The 19,513-nt window shown below is 44.7% G+C and overlaps 5 protein-coding genes across 7 annotated transcripts in view; 2 read left to right on the forward strand and 3 right to left on the reverse strand.

The window, feature by feature from the left end:
• itga10 (integrin, alpha 10) overlaps window positions 1–476 on the forward strand; it is a 17,553-nt gene extending 17,077 nt beyond the window's left edge. Inside the window, exons 30-31 of the mRNA XM_057044865.1 lie at window positions 12–125; window positions 210–476. Of these exons, the coding sequence (XP_056900845.1) occupies window positions 12–125; window positions 210–263 (168 nt within the window). The 3' untranslated portion in view covers window positions 264–476. The remainder of the gene's footprint in view (window positions 1–11; window positions 126–209) is intronic.
• Window positions 435–5,108, reverse strand: polr3c (polymerase (RNA) III (DNA directed) polypeptide C). Of its 2 annotated transcripts, none has more exons than XM_057044869.1 (13): window positions 4,949–5,108; window positions 3,874–4,020; window positions 3,428–3,686; window positions 3,057–3,337; window positions 2,868–2,972; window positions 2,321–2,494; window positions 2,184–2,235; window positions 2,046–2,106; window positions 1,812–1,962; window positions 1,195–1,296; window positions 1,057–1,106; window positions 815–964; window positions 435–740 (listed from the first exon to the last, which is right to left on the reverse strand). In XM_057044869.1, exons 2-13 carry the CDS (start codon window positions 4,018–4,020, stop codon window positions 662–664), a joined length of 1,611 nt encoding a protein of 536 aa, XP_056900849.1. In that variant the 5' UTR covers window positions 4,949–5,108; the 3' UTR covers window positions 435–661. The 2 variants fall into 2 exon arrangements, with proteins under 2 accessions (XP_056900849.1, XP_056900848.1); XM_057044868.1 differs by having other exon boundaries at window positions 3,051–3,337.
• Window positions 5,106–9,922, forward strand: rnf115a (ring finger protein 115a). The gene is made up of 9 exons (XM_057044876.1): window positions 5,106–5,261; window positions 6,492–6,550; window positions 6,733–6,787; window positions 6,929–7,200; window positions 7,279–7,347; window positions 7,433–7,505; window positions 7,587–7,680; window positions 8,498–8,613; window positions 9,030–9,922. The coding sequence occupies exons 1-9, from the start codon at window positions 5,184–5,186 to the stop codon at window positions 9,147–9,149; spliced, it is 936 nt and encodes a 311-aa protein (XP_056900856.1). The 5' UTR covers window positions 5,106–5,183; the 3' UTR covers window positions 9,150–9,922.
• On the reverse strand, window positions 9,920–13,632 carry gba (glucosidase, beta, acid). Its single transcript, XM_057044870.1, has 12 exons — window positions 13,480–13,632; window positions 13,253–13,330; window positions 12,921–13,112; window positions 12,698–12,844; window positions 12,266–12,399; window positions 12,013–12,185; window positions 11,841–11,930; window positions 11,622–11,769; window positions 11,144–11,368; window positions 10,599–10,762; window positions 10,409–10,525; window positions 9,920–10,344 (listed from the first exon to the last, which is right to left on the reverse strand). Exons 2-12 carry the CDS (start codon window positions 13,323–13,325, stop codon window positions 10,239–10,241), a joined length of 1,569 nt encoding a protein of 522 aa, XP_056900850.1. The 5' UTR covers window positions 13,326–13,330; window positions 13,480–13,632; the 3' UTR covers window positions 9,920–10,238.
• A 254-nt stretch (window positions 13,633–13,886) lies between these two features.
• On the reverse strand, window positions 13,887–19,492 carry dap3 (death associated protein 3). Of its 2 annotated transcripts, none has more exons than XM_057044872.1 (13): window positions 19,363–19,492; window positions 17,940–17,981; window positions 17,497–17,610; window positions 17,300–17,401; window positions 17,083–17,191; window positions 16,897–16,989; window positions 16,668–16,798; window positions 16,398–16,478; window positions 15,453–15,617; window positions 15,316–15,375; window positions 15,141–15,230; window positions 14,179–14,296; window positions 13,887–14,095 (listed from the first exon to the last, which is right to left on the reverse strand). In XM_057044872.1, exons 2-13 carry the CDS (start codon window positions 17,976–17,978, stop codon window positions 14,010–14,012), a joined length of 1,188 nt encoding a protein of 395 aa, XP_056900852.1. In that variant the 5' UTR covers window positions 17,979–17,981; window positions 19,363–19,492; the 3' UTR covers window positions 13,887–14,009. The 2 variants fall into 2 exon arrangements, with proteins under 2 accessions (XP_056900852.1, XP_056900851.1); XM_057044871.1 differs by lacking the exon at window positions 19,363–19,492 and adding an exon at window positions 18,158–18,440.
• Window positions 19,493–19,513: the final 21 nt, after the last annotated feature.

Genomic DNA, 19,513 nt, shown 5'->3' on the forward strand with positions numbered 1-19,513 from the left:
TCCTGGTCCAGACTGTCTTGGAGGTTCTAAAGGGTCGAGCCATCCCCATCTCACTCTGGATTCTGATCGGAAGCGTCATCGGAGGCTTGCTGCTTCTGTCCCTAATTATTTTCATACTGTGGAAGGTATGCTGGCTATCTTCATTCCAGAAAAAATGTCGCCCCCCCCCCCCCCGCCGAAACACTAATTCCTTCCTCATTTCTCCCAAGTTGGGATTCTTCACCCGCAAACAGAGAGGAGAGGATGAAAACCAGGAGGACTGAGCCCTGCATTTGCACCCGTGAAGACAAGGTCTCCAGCTCAACCCAGGCGCACAGATCATCCTGGAATTGGACTCGATACGATCAGGGAAGGGACTTGCAGGACCAAAGGACACTTAGGGGGTCCAACAAAAAGCACTGGGGAGCACTTGTGTAAAATTAAAACAAACAATATTAAGACATTTTTCTATTTAATAAACAGACTTTTTCAAGGTTTTCCAACTCACTCGGTTTTGTTTGTTCTTAAAATGAAATTAAATCTATTGAAAATGTGTATTATTGTGCTAAGTTTATTTTTTACAGATGTCTTAGGATTCAATACAAAGAACTAGATTTAATAAAATATAATACATCCCTACTAACGGACATGCCCAAGAAGCAACGAGGAGACTTCCCTACTATCAGCTTGTGGCAGTGGCGCTGATGTAGGACTCCAGGATAAAGATGGTGTCGTCTACCTGGTTCTCAGCTGAATCCAACCTGGTGGAAAAGGAGAAGAAAACCAGTAAAAATGGCATCGGCAACAGACGGAGGAAACCAGTTTGGTTTTTTACTTGTTTATATGGAGGCGTAAGGAATCCAGCTGCTGCTTCTCGGGAGCTGTGATCATCTCCTCCACCTCCGTCAGCTGCTCGGGCTCGGCGCCGCTGGCCTGGAGGGACGCCAGGATGGCCTCGATCCTCTGGGATTTCTCCAGAAGACGCCTGTCCGTCAAGCAGAATAACAATCGGTCAGAACGATCCCAGGAAACATTAGAAACATTAGTGCTATTAGAGGGGAAACCTGGGGAACTCACTTGCTCTCTTTGGACTCAAACAAGCGTCTCTCTATGAGGTTGGCTACTGTCTGCACAGGGAAAACAAGTTACAGACGGATAAATCAGAGGGAGGCAGGCCTCCGTTAGCCAGAGCTCTGATGGAGGAGGGTGTTGTACCTTGTAGCAGTTCTGAAGCAGCATCCTTGCTGTCGGGAGTTGATTACAAGTGTATAGATAAAAGGTACGAGACGGTGCAAAGTCGGGAGTCTTTGGGATTTCCTGAATAATAAAAACCAAACTGTTACCGCCACCATCGAGCACGTCACAGAAATCTGTGTAGGCAGTTTGGGGTCAGAAAACACAGCCTATCTATGACTAAGCCTAAGGTGCCTGTAGTCTATTTGGCTGTGAAACTAGAACGAGCGATCCCTCCTGTTTTCCTGCCATTCCGGTTTATTTATGTATTTTTCTACACTTCTGCGATTGCTTTTTTGTGTGCCACCTAATCTGGCTAGTGTCAACCTAGTAGTGAAAACCGCTCTTTGTCCTCGTAGAGGATCTTTTGAACATGTCCACACATGAGGCATCAAGCGACTCGTGTGCGCATTCCTGGTGTGTACGGGTCAGGTTGACGGTTAGGGCAGGGCTAGGTGTTAGGGCTAAGTTTATCTGTGAATAACAGGCCATTGTTTATCCCAATCTTCTATGGAGGCTGGGCCAGGCAGCCCATCGCTGGTACTCATTTATTTATTTTAGTTTGGGATTTTACAGGTTTGGTGTGTGTGGGCGGGTACCTGTAGCTGCACCAGGTTCTGTGAAAGCAGCATGTAAAGCATATCTTTGGCCTCTTTGGCTGGAACCATGGCAAAATCCTCCACCTGCTTTTGCTCCAGGTGGCGTTTCCTCAACAGCAGTCGAAAGATGCGTGCTGATCGAGATCCAAATCTGACGACGGGAAGAACTATTACACTGGGCCGCTGATGACCCAACACGCGCAGCTTTTATTTAAAACGCCGACAGCCACCTACCGCTCCTGCACGATAGACTCCAGTGTGGCACGGGCCAGATTAGCCAGCACTTTGTGCAGATCTGAGAGCCGAGTTAAGACAAAAGAGCTCATCAACAGGTCACCATAAGGACTGAAATACAATAACATTCAAGGATACTGACAACAAACATCCCCCCTCCACTTTCTCCAGCTCTTCCCACAAACTCCATCTAGGACAAAAAAAAAAAAAAGAAGAAATCTAGACAGTAAAAGTGAAGACTAAATGCTTTGATGTGTTTATTACAGTGATCTTACCGGATCATCCACCAGTAGGGTCAGGTACTGGTCCAAGATTGGTCTGGCAATGTTATAAGTACTTGGGAGGGACCTGAAGATCTCGTTGGCTGAGAGAGGCTTTGTGCAACTGGCTGCGGGCGAAGTGGTCACCTCGCTCATTCTCAGCATCGTCCTCACTATTTCACTGCTGGTCTAAAATAAGGTGTTTGAATGTTAATGGCCATTGAATAAATCTTTCATAATGCAATAAAGTGTGGAAATTATATTGTGGTCGGGATTTTAAAGTATGCGGTCAAGATACCGAATCCTGATTTTAACCCTGAAGGCAAAGGCAACAACTTACAACAAAGCTTTTTGCATTTTTAAACATGAGCTAATGATTTAAGTTATGATATGAGAGCGTAGCGCAAATGTCAACTTCTAATGTGTGAGGAGGCAAAAACCAGACAGCCTTTTCCTTAATTTCCCGATTCAACGCTAAGCAGCTGGAAACAAAGTTGCCGAAGAGCTCCTCCCATGAGCCAGTTTAAAAACCACGTTTCATGTGTCCATATGTGAAACACACCTGGTCCAGTTTATTAGCTACAGCGCTGATGATGGCCTGGTCTCTGAAGTGGAGATGGAACCTCTCAAAATTCACCTGCCAGTAAATCCCCTCATCGCCATGTGTCTAAGAGTAAGAGAAATATCTTATATTCAATATATACGGTGTTTATATTTCAACATTTTATATGTCAATAAAACACACGTCCACCTCTGGATCCATTTTAGCCTTCTTTGCAATCGTTTGGTCAACATCCTCACTCGAGAGCCTGCGCTTGCCTTGTCCCCTGATTGTGACCTGAGGGACCCTGTAACAGTCTGGGAAACTCTCTGGCGTGGGCGCCGACGCGCCAGCCTGGGTTGCAGGCGTAGCCGGAGCGGCGCTGTCTGCCTTGCCTGGTCCTGCCACCGGAGGGCAGCGCTGAAGGAAATGGGTCTCCACCAGCTTACAGAAAGCAGAGGACACCTCGCTGTAATCCATGCACTGGCCATCTGAAATGAGGCATTTGTCAGACTATGTTCAGAAAACCAGCAACAATGCAGCAAGATTTTGACACTGATTGATAAAGAGGCAACACTGACCCTCCATGTTCTGTGTGAGGCGGTCGGCAACAGTCTTAACTGTTCTACTCATGGTCATTTCGCCTCTTTGTAGTAATTCCTCTATGATGAGCTCTCCAGTGTCTCCGTACAGGGTTTTAGCGGTGTAGATGTAACGTGGGTATCGTAGGATTCTCAGAATTTTATTAGAATTTGCCTGATAGTTGGTGGGACGTCCAGGTCCTCTGTGGTTGAACACGCAGACCCCATTCTGCACCAGCACACACAGGACCTTCTTCACCTTCATGAAGAGAAAAGATGTGGTTTATTATCAGATTAATACCATTTTCTAGTAAAACAATAGATGCTGCATGGAACAAAGACCACATTGAAAAAATATGTACATATTAAATTCATTTCATATAGAATTTCTTTCGTTTTATGAGTAAATTTCAGAGAATAAGTGAATATTGTTGGGTCAAGCACACCAGGTCCAGCGGCATGCCAGTCTCATGGAGGATGGTTCTTAAATTCTGTGATCCACTTCTGAGCAGGTGTGTTCCTAGTTTTTCTACTACTTCTCCAAAGTGCTCCCGCAGCAAAAGACCACACAGGCGTACCTCCTGGGTAGTCATCTGCACAGACAAAAACAAAGAAACATGGATGAAGAAAGATCAGATGTTTCCATACATTGGTCTGTCTGCTTGTTTGACCTCTTTTTACCTCCACCAAGAAGAATGGGATAGCCGGCGTTTATCTGTTTGATTGATTTTAGAAAAATAACTCAATAAATTCTGAACTTATTTTAATAAAATTTTCAGGAAATGTTGATAATGGGCCTGGGAAAAAATGATTGCATTTTGGTGATGGTCCAGAGTCCAGATTACCTTGTATTACTACTGCCTATACATACGTATTAGTACTGGCTAACTGGTAGTTATTTATTTAAGGTTTATTTATAACGGAACACAACTCAGGTCTCTCTCCAAGTGCTTTGATTCTCTAATCATTTTCAGCAACCATTTCAGCTCTCGAATACAAGATGAGCTGCATATGGTGACAGACAAATTCATTGAATGTATTCGAATTAATTGGACTATTAATTTTGGGTGTAAGTCACAATACCGGTATGTGAGGAAATGACTTGCTTGTATTTCAATGCCAACAAGATGCCCTAGCTTTAGCTTAATCAAAGACCAAGTTTTAATGCCTTAAATTAATTCTAAACCTTAATATGAAAGAATGGAACTGAATGATATAAAGAAGCATTTATTTTTATACGTTAAAGTGTGTTTTAGGAATAGAGTACACTTAAATAAATAAACAACCCTCCAAAAATCAAACTAATGCACGAACTAATTAAAGATAAAGATGATTGTGTTAAGGATAACAAAGCCATAGTTTCCTCCGTGCATAGCAGTGAAACGTGAATTTATTACGCTACAACTGAACTTCTATTAACCGCATCACTGAAACACTTTTTTTCCATCTCAACGAACCGACCATCGGCCTTTATGTCAACGTGTTTTTGTACAAAATGTACGTCACAAATATCTCACATACCTCTTGGAAATTAAGAACAAGTTGATCAAGGGGGAAAGTTGAGCGTGTAAGAGGCCGACAGCGCAGCCAGTAAATACATGCAGCTTCCGTTAACAACACGCGAACACTTCCGCCTTCCCACCGAGCTCGCGGGGGATTTGTCCAGCGGTGCCGCGGTGCATGCTGGGCCGGAGGCGGACAGCTGTCTTCAGTTTGTGGAGGACCGACGTCAGTGTTCGAGCTGCTCTAGGGGAAGATGGCGGAGGCTGCGGCTGTAGCACCGCACCGCTTTTTCTGTCACTGTTGTAAGGGAGAGGTGAACCCCAAACTCCCGGTAAGCCGCACGTCTTTCCCCGTCTTTGTCTATGTTATTGTGGCGTTTAGTACGCGCCGCTGACATGTCTGCATTTGTTCAAAATACCGTTTGTTTTGCTTGCTTGCCACGGCTCGCGTACTAGCTAGCCGTGTAGCATTAGCGTTATTTGTTGTTAACTCTCACAATAAACTCGATAACGGAGATTAAATGCACGAGTGGTTACTCCTCCACCTTAATGACCTTTTTTCCATCACAGCCACGTCTCACTTTGCCATCTCATGGACGCAGTCTTCGGTGAAACCACCGAGAGTTCCGTATTATTACCTTATTTATCTGTTTGGGCAGCCTTGTTGTGTCTAACAGATGAGCATTTATAGTTTTGATTTCGGTTTAACACACATTCCACACAGACACATTACTAGGGAAATTTCTGGAGCACAAACGTCTACTTTTAGTTTCGGTGTTGAAAGCAAACACAAGGAGATCACAACTACAGATAAATTGGAGATTAATCCAAACTTTTCTTTTCAGCAATGTGCTTCACCAGCTTATTAAAACTGCGCCTAAAAAGCTGAGTAAATTCACTTTATGTATAAAGATTCTGTCCGATGTCCACACTCTTTGGGTCAGTTGCATTCTTATTTTTATCCCTTCTGTCACTGACTCCAAAATGGACCTGCTTGTCCCATCTGCACTCATTCTGATGGCACGTCTGGAGCGTTCCAGGGTTAACTCAACTGTCCATCCCAAGGAGCATCTGTCGTCAGCGCATCTATTTATGCCATAGACTTCATTCTGATCTGTCCAAAAAGAAGCCGCATTATTTGGTTTATTCAGGTTCTTTTGCGTCGCACATGACAGTGACTGAAGATTAGGAACAGAAAACCATTGAGCTTTGACTCTTTGACAGGCTTCCATCTTGTTTTTAAAGTAACTGAGGGAGATGAAAAGTCCCTGTTAGTATGTGGGTTTAATTACAGTCCTGAGGTGTGGCTGGCAGACCTGCTCTGCTTCTTGAGTTGCATTCATAAAATTGGTCATACAAATTGGAATGAAGTTGTATGTAGTTTGGAGTTTCCAACAACTACTCACACGTAGGGCAAGATGGTCGTTGATGAAATCATTTCTGTTTCTGTTATTCTCATTTCTTTAAAATTCTTATTTAAAAAAATATCTGATATAATTGGGTTTGTCAGGGGATTTCCTACAATTTCTGTGCGATTTAGCTTTTGTGTCGCCTCTTTCTAGGAATACATTTGTCCGAGATGTGACTCGGGGTTTATAGAGGAAGTAACGGAAGACTCCAGGTAAGGGACACCTTCTCAGGGTACTTTCCCCTAGTTTGCTAGGAAGATCACGAGACCAAGTCGCTCCCTCTGGAGTTTTGTTTGTAGAAAGCTCAGACTAGCACTGAACCCCAACATGCCTGTAAGGCCAGTGTGTGCTTCTAACCGCGTGTCTTTGTCCCCTTGTGCGCATTTTCCCTCAGTCTCCTCGAGGGTGGCGCTAATGGGATAGATGACACAGCCGCACATTTTGCAGAGGTACAGGCTTTTGGGGGATCGGGGTTCTAAGATGACTTAACCGAATGATGTCATGTGTTTTGTTAAAATCGTTTTCTCCTTTCTTCCTCTCTTGTCCCCATCCCTCCCCCAAAACTCTCCCCGTTCGTCCGATCCTGTCAGCTCTGGCACCTCTTGTTAATGGAGCGGCCGTTTACAGACGGCGACTTGCCTGACTCGGAATCTCGGGGGCGTTTGGGTGGTGTCAGCGACCTCGGCGGACTGGGTGGGGGGCCCATAGGTGGCTCGGTCCCTGCAGGTTTAGGGGGGAGTATGGGGGGTCTACTAGGATCTGGGGAACACTGGGGACCAGGACGTCCCCGGCGCCTGCACAGCCACAGGAGATACAGGTCCAGAGGCAGCAACAGGCCGGACCGCTCGCCTGCTGTTGAAGGGTGAGTGACCGAGCAGCTCAGCTTCTACCTCCTCTGTCTTCTCATATCTGTTTAATATATATTTTCAATGCATCCCAGAATTGTACAGCAGTTTCTTACCAGCCTTTTTGCCAACCCTGGAGTTCCAGGCTCGCCTCCCTTCTCGTGGTAAGATGACATGTTAGCATCACAGGTTTTCTCATATTTTCCCAGATCAAATCATGTTTCTCACCGTCGTTTTTAACGTCACCAGGACAGGGATGTTGCACTCAAACCCAGGGGATTACGCATGGGGACAAGGAGGGTTAGATGCTGTTATAACACAGGTGTGTGAAGCATAGCAGCAGTTTACTCCAGGAATAAATGGCAAGGTAGAGAAGAAACTTACAAGTGCCTGTGTTCTGCAGTTACTCGGTCAGTTGGAAAACACGGGCCCTCCTCCAGCAGAGAAAGAGAAGATCTCTTCTCTCCCAACTGTTAATATCTCTCAGGAACAAGCAGGTCAGTAAGAGGGTGCTTCCACATTTGTCTCTGTAAAGGTTCACTCATCCACATTGTTATTCATTTTTTAGTCTCCCAGACTTGAGTTGGGTTTTAAAGATTATCCCGTTAGTGATTGGAAAGGCCTTTTCATCTTCAACCAGATGGGGAAACCACATATATTGAATCTCTTGTGGCGTTGCCACCTTGTAACAGCCCTTGTGACAAGATCCGCTCTCCCATCATGTGAGTCAGCAGGGTTACATGAGCCAGGGGATGAGTCATTTGTGGACCCCCTCCAAGACACCAGGAGAGATTTCATTTTTAAGATTGAAGAAGCCATGGAGCAGACGCCTTGGTCAGGAAATGTGATCATTAAGCAGCACAGAAACACTCAGATTTGTTACCTTTACATTCTCCTAGTTACAAACTGTAGGTTTCAAAGACACTTGTTATATGCTGCTGCTATGTGCCAAAAGAGACCCTCTAACCTCATCAGAACAGACTGGACATTAACCTTGACAGCATTGGGAATTACTCACAGGTGATTGCTGGTTTTTGACACTTCCTGTCTGTCCTCCGTTCATCTGGCAGACCTGTTCTTGCTGACTTCCTCCTTTTGCTGTCCTATTTTTACTGCCCAGCTCTAGCATGGCTGACATTTTAGAAGGCAAAATCTCTCTTTGTTGCAACGTTTGATTAATTGTGCCTTCAGCACCTTGAGATAAGGCTTAATGAAGCAAATATACAGTAGGTGTTCTTTAAACCTACAGCAGTGCCACATATTTAGCGTTACTGATGTGACAGAGCAGTATATTGTCATATTGTCTCCCCCTAGACTGCTGTATGGAATGTCCAGTGTGCAAAGAGGACTTTTCTGTGGGGGAACCAGTCAGACAGCTACCCTGTAACCACTTCTTTCACTCAGACTGTATAGTTCCATGGCTGGAAATGGTGAGTCACATTAATGCAGCTAGAGTCATCTTTAATGGGATGTAATGGGAAGAGCCAGAGGAATATCAGGGCTTTAAAGCATTCTGGGCATTTTACATGTGTGTTGCTCAGGAAATTCGGCTGGCTACAGCGTCGGCTCGTCACAATAACGTACCCGCTGTGTTAAGTCTGCTACTGTTGTCCAACTTATGTCTTCTGAATATTTACAGTTGGGTTTGAAATTCTAAAAATATAAAGTTGTTACCTCTCCATTTGAAATAGGCAGATGTAATAAAAGAAAATACAAATTCATCTTACTAAACCTACAATTATAGAAATACTTGGATGATGGAGAAACATAAAGCAGTGAAACAGGGAAGCATAAGTTTGGCCCACAGCTAATGTCATCAACTGTTTGTTCTTCTCCGTGGATTCAGCACGACACGTGTCCAGTGTGTAGGAAGAGTTTAAACGGAGAAGACAGCAGCAGCCAGCCCCCATCAGAGTCCCCCTCCCTCTCCATGGACCCTCGCACACAGGAGAGGTGGTCTTTCTGAGACGCCCCCCTGTCCCGCTCGTCCTCACCTTCGTCCGTCAACACAGGAGGAGAAAAGCTCCGTCTCACTCCTGTTCCGGTCATAATCACCTGATGGCTTTTCTGTCCTTTCCGTTTTAACGCCTTTCTCTTCAACCATGTAAACCCAAGCAGTCTTAAGTCACTGGAGGCGGTGGGATCCCTCTTGTTGTTGTTTTTTTAAATAGATCTATTATTTAAAAAAGCGGTCTGGATCAGTTATAATCAGTTCCATTTCTGTTTCATCTTTCATTTTTGCCATCCCCGATAAATTAGCTGAATCCTGCATCACTGAGCCCAGTCTGGCATCTCGTCGACCAACACCCAACCCCCCCACCCAGTAAATTTAGATCTTGTATCAAGGGTCATTTTTTTGTGATTGTCAGGACGATTCCACTTTGGTTTCCTACTGTTATGATGTCAAACGGAAGCCGTGACTTCAGATGAAACAAAGGATTTTATCTTTCAGGAGCATCAACATCCCGCTAGAAACTAAAGGAAGCCCGTTATCAACTTCTCCAACGATCCTCCCGGTGTAGATATTAACACATGGCATCCCCGTTGTTTTATTCCTTCTTCTTTTTTGACTCGTTTCACATTTTTATCACTTATGTAAATAACCTTAGTCTGATTTATGGTTTGCAAAGGAGGGGGGAAAAACATTGATAAAGGAGACAAATGTGAAATACCTGGCTATCAAAGTGTATATTATATATGAAAATGTCTAAGATGTATTAATAAATCAACAAAAACTGATTCTGAAATGTTTAATAACCCAGTTTATACTTTTATCAACTACAACGCGTTCATGTCGATGTTGAAATGAGCGGATTGTTAACGGCATTTGGAAAATCTGTGCATGCTTCTTTTTAATAGGAAATATGATGAAGTCACCTGAAGTGTCTTAAAAGGCACGACTCCCGGGTACATTAAAGGGCATCCCAGAGTGTTATTTTGAAAAAGAAGTTAGTAAATCATTAAAAAAAAATGGCATCTTATTTTGAAATGGAAAAAAATATTAGCTGCTTTTTTTTAAAAAGAATTATGAGGCAGTTACAGGAGGGGTCAACCATCAGACTGTTTTCCAAGCCAGTGTGAGCAGAGAATGAGCCGGAGCGGTGGCGGGCACGTAGCCCACGGAGGGGTCCCACACCTCAAACTGGACCGCAGACGGCGACCTGCAGAATAGTCACACATAAGTACCCAGAAGGTCCCACAAGCACCTAAAAACAGTTCCTGCACCTGTTGAGTACGATGAGAACGACTGAGCCATCGGGCCTGATGAAGGCGGAGTAGCCCAGGTCTGTTTCCTGATTGGAGGACACGCCCACTCTCTGGGACCCCTCCCACAGGAACTTGCTGCGGACGGCAGAGATGGTTCCGTGTGCGTCGCGGATTGGCTGAAATCTGCATGGTTGTGAGCGAACGCTACCTGAAGTGGGCCATGCTGTAGAACGTCGGCTGCTTGTAGAAGACGTCCCGCTGTGCATCCACGATGATGGTGCTGTCCACGTAGTTTTTGACCCAGTTTGGTCCACCGATGTGGTCCAACGCCAGGTTCCAGTCCGTCCAGCCCACCACATAATGATTCAAGTCCTGGTGTAGAGGCAATTTAACATCTAAATGCACATTTTGAACCCTAAATTCAGTTTATCTGACTCATCCTGATGCCTGAATGTGTGTGTGTGTGGTTTTTATGTGTGTGTTTGAACATGTTCATGCAAAATACATGAAACAGAAGGAGTCCAATTTCCGAATGACAGATGAAACCCAACACCGGCTTCAACCTGCTTTCACAGCCTGAAGGTAGTTGATTAAGAGCACATACGGCAGGTTGCAACTTCCCAACCTGCACTGCAGCTGCGGGGGGGTTGGTGGGGTGGTGGGGTGGTGGGGTGGTGGGGAGGAGGCTCACCTTGAAATCACATATCCATTACGGCGGATCCGACTCCACAGCGCCGGCCAAGTTGCTCTTACCTCTATGATATCATGTGCGTACTGTTCGGCCCTCCGCCAGCTGCCCAGCTTCACCCCTCTGTCCAGCGGGTTCCAGCCAGCGCACGCCTCCGTGCCGAACAGGTAATATTCCGGGTAGAGGTGGTGGGTGACCCCCAGGGTCATTTCAGCCGGGACCAAGCTGTCCATGTACCAGTGAACTGCCACGCCGTGGACGTAACGCCCCGCGTGGACATCGCTCAGGACCTCGGGGAACACGAAGGGAGGGAAAGACTTGAGTATGTCGTCAGACTAACAATTCCTAACTGTCTCATTCCATCGGTTTTCCATATTTTAGTCATTATGACACTCATCTAAGTTTGATAAAATGTCCTTTTTGTCCTCATTTCCTGCATTGATCTGTCTTTAAGATGGTGCATTGGACATTATTTTAGCCAGTTTGCTCTACGTTTTGTACACAAAGAGTTCTCCCTGACTACCTCTCTGTCCTTGGACTCACTATTTTAGCCCAGTAAGGCAACAGCAGGCGGTTGTCATCCAGTATGAGTACGTGCATGTGGGGGAATGCAGAAGCATGCACAGCAGGGCCCAGGTCCAGAGACACCCAGTCCCGTTGCTCACGGGGAGTGAAACCCAGAGCCTGGAAGCTGCAGACAGACAAGGATGCACGTAAAAAAGAGTGATAATCAGCGTTTCCTTTCATCATTTGAGCTGAGACCTGTAGTTCGTCATCATTCCTGCGGACGGCTCGTTCCCCGTGGTCAGCGCCCAAAAGGTCAAATTGTATTTTGCGTATTCCTCAAGGAACCTGAAGTGAACCAAGGCCGATTCCCCGGTGTTAAGATACGGAAGTTTGATATCTTATTTTGATGAAACCTGCACATCCACACCTGATATAATAGTGAGCCCAGGTTTTGTGCTCCCTGCCCCCTGGTTGGCCCTTGAGCGAACCCTTCCCTACAAGTGCGCCATTAGTTTTCATCCAGGCAGGAGCGCTCCAGGCACTGGCCATCAAAGAGAGAGGAAGAGGAGATAGAGCCTGGGCGCGCTGCAGGAGCGGGATCTGTGAGAGGGACGGGGTTTAACGTGACGAGGACGCGCTCATCTGTGCGGATAAAAGACGGGACAAAGAGGGAGGGACACCTTCATGTTGACGTCCTCGGGGGCCAGTTTAAAACGATCCAGGTTGTAGTCGCCAGGAGTATCAGCATACGTGTACAAACGGGTGGAGAAGTCACAGCTGGCCATGGGCACACGCACCACAGTGTAGCCAATACCTGAGAGTTGGACGCCACAAATAGGTTTTTTTTCCCAATATGAGCTCTCAACACAATGAGATGTGGTTAGCGTGCATAACCACTGAGGTATAAAATGCATTAAAACAGCACTAAAGTGCTGCTGAATATTATTTATCCGTATAAATACATTTTATTACAAAGGTCTGAATGCAGGTACTTTATACTGAGCTATAGATCTACACACTGATGCTGGAAACGAGGACAGACAAGAGCAAAAAGGTGTGAGTTTGTGATTTTCTAACACGCCACAGTGCTGTTTTCATTTTACTGGTCGCACCTTCAGCGGAAAAGTACTGCCGCAGCAGCTGATCTTGAGCCGCGGAAGAGAGCGACAGGATGTTAATAGCTGCTGCATCTGTCATAGCGCCACCAAACCCTTTAATCTTCTGGTACTTCTGGTGTGGGACGATGGTTAGCCTGAGGCCTGGAAGACAGAGCAGATGCTGCTGGCCCGCTGCAACACCCTGTGGACATTAACGTCCTTCATCATCGCCGCTCACCTTCGGCGGTGCTGTTCACCTGGACCTGACCCTGACCGGCCTCCAGCCTGCTGCCAGACATGCTGCTTAGGTAGGAGGAGAAATGACCCACAGGAGGCAAGGTGACGCTGCCAACACTGTCACAGTAGGTTGAATTACACTCGCACACCACTGAGTCATGGCCAAACTTCCTGGCGATACATTTGGAACTTCCTGCGAGTAGAAATAAAGGCAAAAATTTATTGATCTGAAACTGTAAGGTGACAATAAACAGGATGTGCAACAGGGCAACACTGAACTGAACAGAGATTCAGGATTTGATGTAAGTTGTGTTTTTTTTTGGGGGGGGGTACCTGAGCCAAAAGTCTCTTCCACATTGAGGTAACAGACCAACAGAAGCACCAGTGATGGCAGCGACAACCCCATTTTACCTGCGAACACACGTCTGTGTCAACGACTTGTGCTACATAAAATTGCGCTTTTTTTTTTAATTCACGCAAGAGCTGCATTCAACTGACACACAAACACGCGCACATTGCAACAACATGCGCAGTTCTTTAAAAATGAAACATAAACCTACCGTCGAGCTTCACGAAACGTTTACATCCCTGTGTTTATTCTGTCTCATTAACGTAAACCGTTGCGTCCAGTATTCACTCTTCTTTTAGCCTCCTTGTTTTGGCCATTGGAAATGACTTCTGGTCAGTCATGTGACTCTGTGACTGTCACGTGAACAATGTCGCAGTGGTGTGACAGGCCGCCAGCGGGTGCTGCGTCCCAGTTTCAGGACACCGAAATAATAAATGCAACGTTTTACGTTATATATATATATATATATATATATATATAAAATTAATAATTTACACCATTAAAATCGATATGTTGACTCTAAAAATGCACTTATAATGCAAGTACAATGATAATAGATTAGGAGATTTGAAATCTTGTTTATATCTAAATACTCCACATTCACAGAAAGATGCCAAATCCTTGAATGCACATTTTATTATGAAAGCAGCACACACGCATCATAATTTACAGAGGGACATATTACAGACAGACTCATGTTTATTTGGGACATTGATATTTGAGTGTGACTTCAGTCTGGGCTCACAGCGAGGCACAAATTCTCTCAAACGTGTATGGATTTCTGTTGCTCAGAAAGATGAGTTCTTTCTTCCCATCTTCTGTTAGGCCTAACGAGAGGAAAATTTAATTCAAGTTATTAAATCAAATTCAGTTACATGCCATTAAAGTGTTCAAGAGTGTAATTACATACTCTGTGGATGCTGCAGCCAGTGGCGGTCATTGTAGTACAGGTAACAACTCTCAAACTCCTTCTCGCTGTAGTTTGGCACCGACACGGGGATGAATGGGTCCATGTTGTCAAAGCCCTTCTAATAAGAGAAACAAAGGTAATTGGAAGATAGTATTTTAGTGCTGTCAACCCAATATCAGATTGTTGTGAGTCGGATTAATCTCAGGGTTGCTGTGGATTCATTTCGATTAACCACAAATATAATTTATTTTTAATTCATATTTTTTGCATGAGGAAACAAACCAAGGAAAGAAAGGAGGGTGGTTTGTTGCAAGCTGGGCGCTGCGTTAGCTGATGTGCTAGCAAAAACCTCCGACTAATGTATGCTTCTCGTTAATGGGGTGTTTTGGACAGATTGACCAAAATGCATTAGCAGAGACTTTAAGGTGGGTTAATTGAGTTAAAAACATTTAATCAGGTTAATCATGAAGATGGATTCATCCTCATTAACCTGTTAATGTGGACAGAACTCTTTTTTTATTTTTTTGTAACCTCGGTGAGATAAGCCTCCCTCAGGATCCAACTTTGAGCTTTGCAGCCAAGCAGAAGAAATGGAACAGATCTGTGGAGCCGTAGATTTATTTATTGGCTCATTGGAGCTAAATTTAGCCCCATAAAACCACTGAAAGCCCATCCTGTCTACCTCCTAGACAGGATGGGTACAGGACCGACACTTCACAGGATGGAACTCATCTCTGCTGCTGACAGAAGTGAGGAATCAAACTTTACAGAGCCAATAATGCTGCTGGCTCTTCTCCTGCACAGTGCACAAAAGGCTGAGATCCATCACACCCCAGCTGTGCGGTGCTGACGTGATATATGTGCAAATTCATTACAAAAAGTAATAAAAATAATCTGACGTGGGAGCCATGTTAAAAGACACCAATAATTAATTGTAAAACGATATTGAAATGAGTTCTGACCTCTCCCAGCAACTCTTGGGGTAAATATTGATCTCTGGAAGTGTAGAGGGACCCTGTCTGGGACAGAGTGGTGACGATGGCACCTCCAGCCTTTAAAAACAGCAATGATCAAAAACATTAAAACCCGTGTTCCTGATCATCTTATTCAAGGTCAAATGGCTTTGGTCACACTCGCCCAGTCGTTCTTCATCAGCTTCCTCAGGTTATAAACCAAGGTCAGCTCCTCTGGATCCACCTGACAGGGAGAAACAGAGAAACGTGTGAGGCCTCCGGCGTCAGCAGCGAGGCAGGGTGCTTTAGGTGGCCCCTCACAAAGCTCTTGTCCTCCTTCTTGATGGTCGATCTACCCCACAGAGCGTTGACGCCATCCACAGCCACGGCGAGGCGGAAGTTTGACTCCGGCTGCCCGCTTTGCAGCCTCAGCTCCTTCATCACTGCCCCGACCACGTCGCTGCTGCTCTTCATGCGGCTGATACCCTGCAGCACAGGAGGTAAGAGTGAGACTACAGACCGGGCCTGGCCTTTAAACACACTTCCTCAACGCTGCAAGTTTAGTCATTAGCAATAGCAATTTCCTGTTTCATTTGCACAGAAAACACTCAAATCTGCCGTATATGCAGCAAAGTTTTCTAATCATAAAATAATACCATTGAGTTTACATAGAGACTCCAAATCAAAAGGAATTAACAAGCAGATTCTTGTTTTCCAAAAGCCAATTTTATTTCATCTCTGGGCCCACCCAGAGCAGCAGGCTGTCTAATTATTGTTCAGTGGGTGTGCTGAACATGACTAATAACAGCAGCTAAACTGCTTTCCATGTGAGACAGCCACTATATTAACGGAGAGAGGCGCCTGTTGACTCTCAGTGCTAGTTTATGAAATACAGAAGCACTCATTGGATAATAAGATTGCTCCCATTTCTTCCTGGAAATGGATATTTTCCAGATTCAGTCCTCCAACTCAGCAGGCGGGCTGAATCTGAATGTTTCTGTTGGATTGCATGCATCCAGAAGGGTGGCTATTAATATCAGTGATAATAACAGTCTAGAACTCTCAGCGGTGCCATTGCAGGTTTCAAAGCCTTGAGGAGGGCTTTGCTGCAGGGAAATTAGTGGACCGCAAAAAAAGAAACATAGCAAGAAATGATGAGATTGACCTAATCAGAGACCCACAATATTTCCTTTGAATAGAATGGGAAACTCAAAAAGCTAAAGAAAAGACCTCTGCTTGACTCATCTGAAGGGTGAGAAGACTCACCTGATCCACCAGCTCTCTGAGCGTGCTCCCCTCCTCGGTGGACTCCCTCTTTGTCCACACGTAGCGATGTTTCGTCTTGATCTGGTAACGGCAAACGTCTTTACCTTTTCAACCCATTTCTTAAAAGTACATTTTCTGTTTCCATTAAATTACAATAAGATTTTATGTTTACAACAATTATGTCCTGATGACACACAAAATTGGGAAAAGGTGACTTTTCTTCTTGCACCGTCAGAAAACACAACTTCCAAATGCAAACACGATGGCTACCTTAGAGAGGAAGTTCTCATTGGTGGTTCTGAAGTTGCGTAACCAGTCAGTAGCTTGCAGTGGCTGATCAAACCGAGCATTATTGTAGGAGGAGGGGAGCAGCTCCTTACAGTTCTTCACCCAGATGTGAGCTGCACACCAATACAGGACAGAGAAGGAGGACACATGAGGTATCCCTGCAGTAGCAGCACTGACATGGCAGAAAGGAGGGAACGTTGTTTCATCTCACCGTCGGGAATGTGCAACACCAGCCATCCCTGCGTATAACAGAAGTGCACGACGTGGCAGAGCGACATTGTCTTCCCACTTCCCTTCAAGCCATCTGAGTCATATGTCAAGGTAACCACAAGGTAACAAAAGAAAATAGCGTCGTGTGGGTAAAAGATAAGTGTAATAGTTGCCATTTGAAGGATACAGAATAAATATCGCACAGCAGGATTTCTGTCATCTGTTTTCTTTAGGTAAGAGATGACCTCTAGAGCGGGTGACCTCACCATCATACAGGCTTCATTGAATGTCTTGATCTAAAATCACATTGAAAATGGCAGCTTAATGGCAGATATGAATCCTGTGTATCAACCAAAAGCAAAAGCTTTAAATGAAGTCTGTGTGTTCATATTAAAAGCACAAACCTGTAGTTGATAGCGCCGAGGAAGTCCATGAGGAAACATGGTGTGAATGTGTGCAGAGGGGAGCGTGTAATACTGTCCAATATGCTTCTCAGACTGGAACGCCTGGAAAGACCGACCAGTGAGCACACAGGCTGTACCATTACAAGGGAAAATCTTCAGTGTTTTGACAATACGTGGCCTGTCAAAGATTTGCCTACCGGGTCATTCTCTTGTGTTCTGAAAACTGAGAAGGGTCCAGGTTCTGTTGCTGTAGCAACCGCCTCCTGCTGCTGACCGAATGCAGTGGTGTGAAGGGGCCTCACGTGTCTTACCTGCACAAGTCATGAAACAACTGCGTTACATAATGCACATGCAGCATAAATGGGCTAAAGAAAAACAAACAAAAACCTAAAAACATAATAAAACAACAAAACTTTGCATGTTTTTGATGCATTTCCAGAAGTTGCTTTTTGGACTCACCTTTTAGGCTCGTTATAAAACAGTTCTTGAGCACCAAGTATATTCTGTGTACATTTTGAATGCTAACACAAGCAATTACATCTATGGAAAGTTATGAAGCATTATTGTACTGCCTATTCTTGTCACACTTTTCTACATAATGCACCCTGTAAACTAATTATGCAGTAAAACGAGAACTTACTGTTTGTCGTAGCCTTAAAGGCAACCTGTGGAGCACCATGGCCTAAAACAGACAGAAGATACTTCTGTAAGAACTGATGAAGAAGATTAAGCACTTTGTCCTGTACCCTTGGCAAACATTTAAGCTATGCTATTGGCTAACGGGAAACACGTTATTTACGGGCAATGCTGGATGTGCGGAACTGTATGGGCTTATAAAGCTGCTGATCTGTTACTTACTACTGCGGCTTCCTCTTTTAGTTGAATTTATTGACGTATGGCCGCAGATATTGTTAAAGAGGAGATGTACGGCGCACTTATACGCGCAGTCAATGTGTCAGATCCGACACGGACACCGCCATACTGCCGCACAAAGCGGAAGTGACGTCGGGGTGCCGTCACAGCGCGCAGCCAATGAGGAAGCAGCAGGAGGAAGAGGACAACAGCGGAGGAAAATGGGGGCTTATTAAAACGACTAATTTCATCTGTAATAATCGTGTAAACAATGTGCGCAAAATGTAATTTATGCGTCTCTGTAACCCTCACAGCATATACATTAAGCATTGCGAAAAGAGCGTGCTTAAAACTAAAGGAGTTGTGAAACAAATTCGAATTCAAAAGTAGGCTATGACACACATACTCGCCCCTTAGACTCTCTCTTCAACTCATGTGTAATGCAGTTTGCGAACTTATGCGTAAATAAAATTCTACATGAATTTCTGCTGTGCGCTAAAGCTGTTTTATATAAAGAAATATTTGTCTGCACATTGGACATTTTTTAATGTATCCCGTCCTCACCCTCAGCATCCTCCAACACTTACATAATTCTGGGAGGATTCTGTTATTACACTTTTCTTTTGAAATCCCCACCATCACCACAGGACAAGGTCACTCACGCAGAGCTGCACCAGCACAGACTATCACACCTAAGATTTATGTGGACGGTGCTGCCAAAACCACGAGTAATTATCCTTAAAAAAAATAGGGGAGTGATGAACCCTCTGTGCAGTGAAGTCAACGTAACAAAAAACAAAAAGGCACATTAGAGTGAAAACTGTATGTTTTTGCCTCAGTTTTCCACATTTTGCTTACCGATTTCTCAGTTTTTGTTTTCATCTTAATATTACATGCAAGCAACTGTACTGGTATGTGCAATAAACTGGGCTGTCGAAAATAAAAGAAGACTTACATTTTAAAAAAAGGGGACAAACGGGCCTCTTTGTCCAATACTCAACATAGGAACGGTGGCCATTGACATTTCATTTATAATAGTGCAAGTTCTAAATGAGTGTGTATTGTCGTATCACACTACTTCACTTAAATGTATTGTCTAAACTAGTGTGACTGCTTCGGTTCAGGTTTTGGAGCAATGTTCCCATGTTTAATCAGAGTGCATAATGAACACTTATTCCGCCGATAAGTTTTGGAGTGTTCGCCTCACGCACGTGTCCTCGCAAATGTAGTTGTGAAAGCCATTATTTTCCGCCGTGCAACTTCACAGCCGCTCCTCCGGATCCTGCTGCCTACTTTAGTCAAGTCGTCGCCATTTTATTAAGCGTCTAAATAGCCCTCCCCAATCTCCTATTATGAACCGCA

This window comes from Takifugu flavidus, chromosome 10 (genome assembly GCF_003711565.1).
Source record: "Takifugu flavidus isolate HTHZ2018 chromosome 10, ASM371156v2, whole genome shotgun sequence".
Taxonomy (NCBI): domain Eukaryota; kingdom Metazoa; phylum Chordata; class Actinopteri; order Tetraodontiformes; family Tetraodontidae; genus Takifugu; species Takifugu flavidus.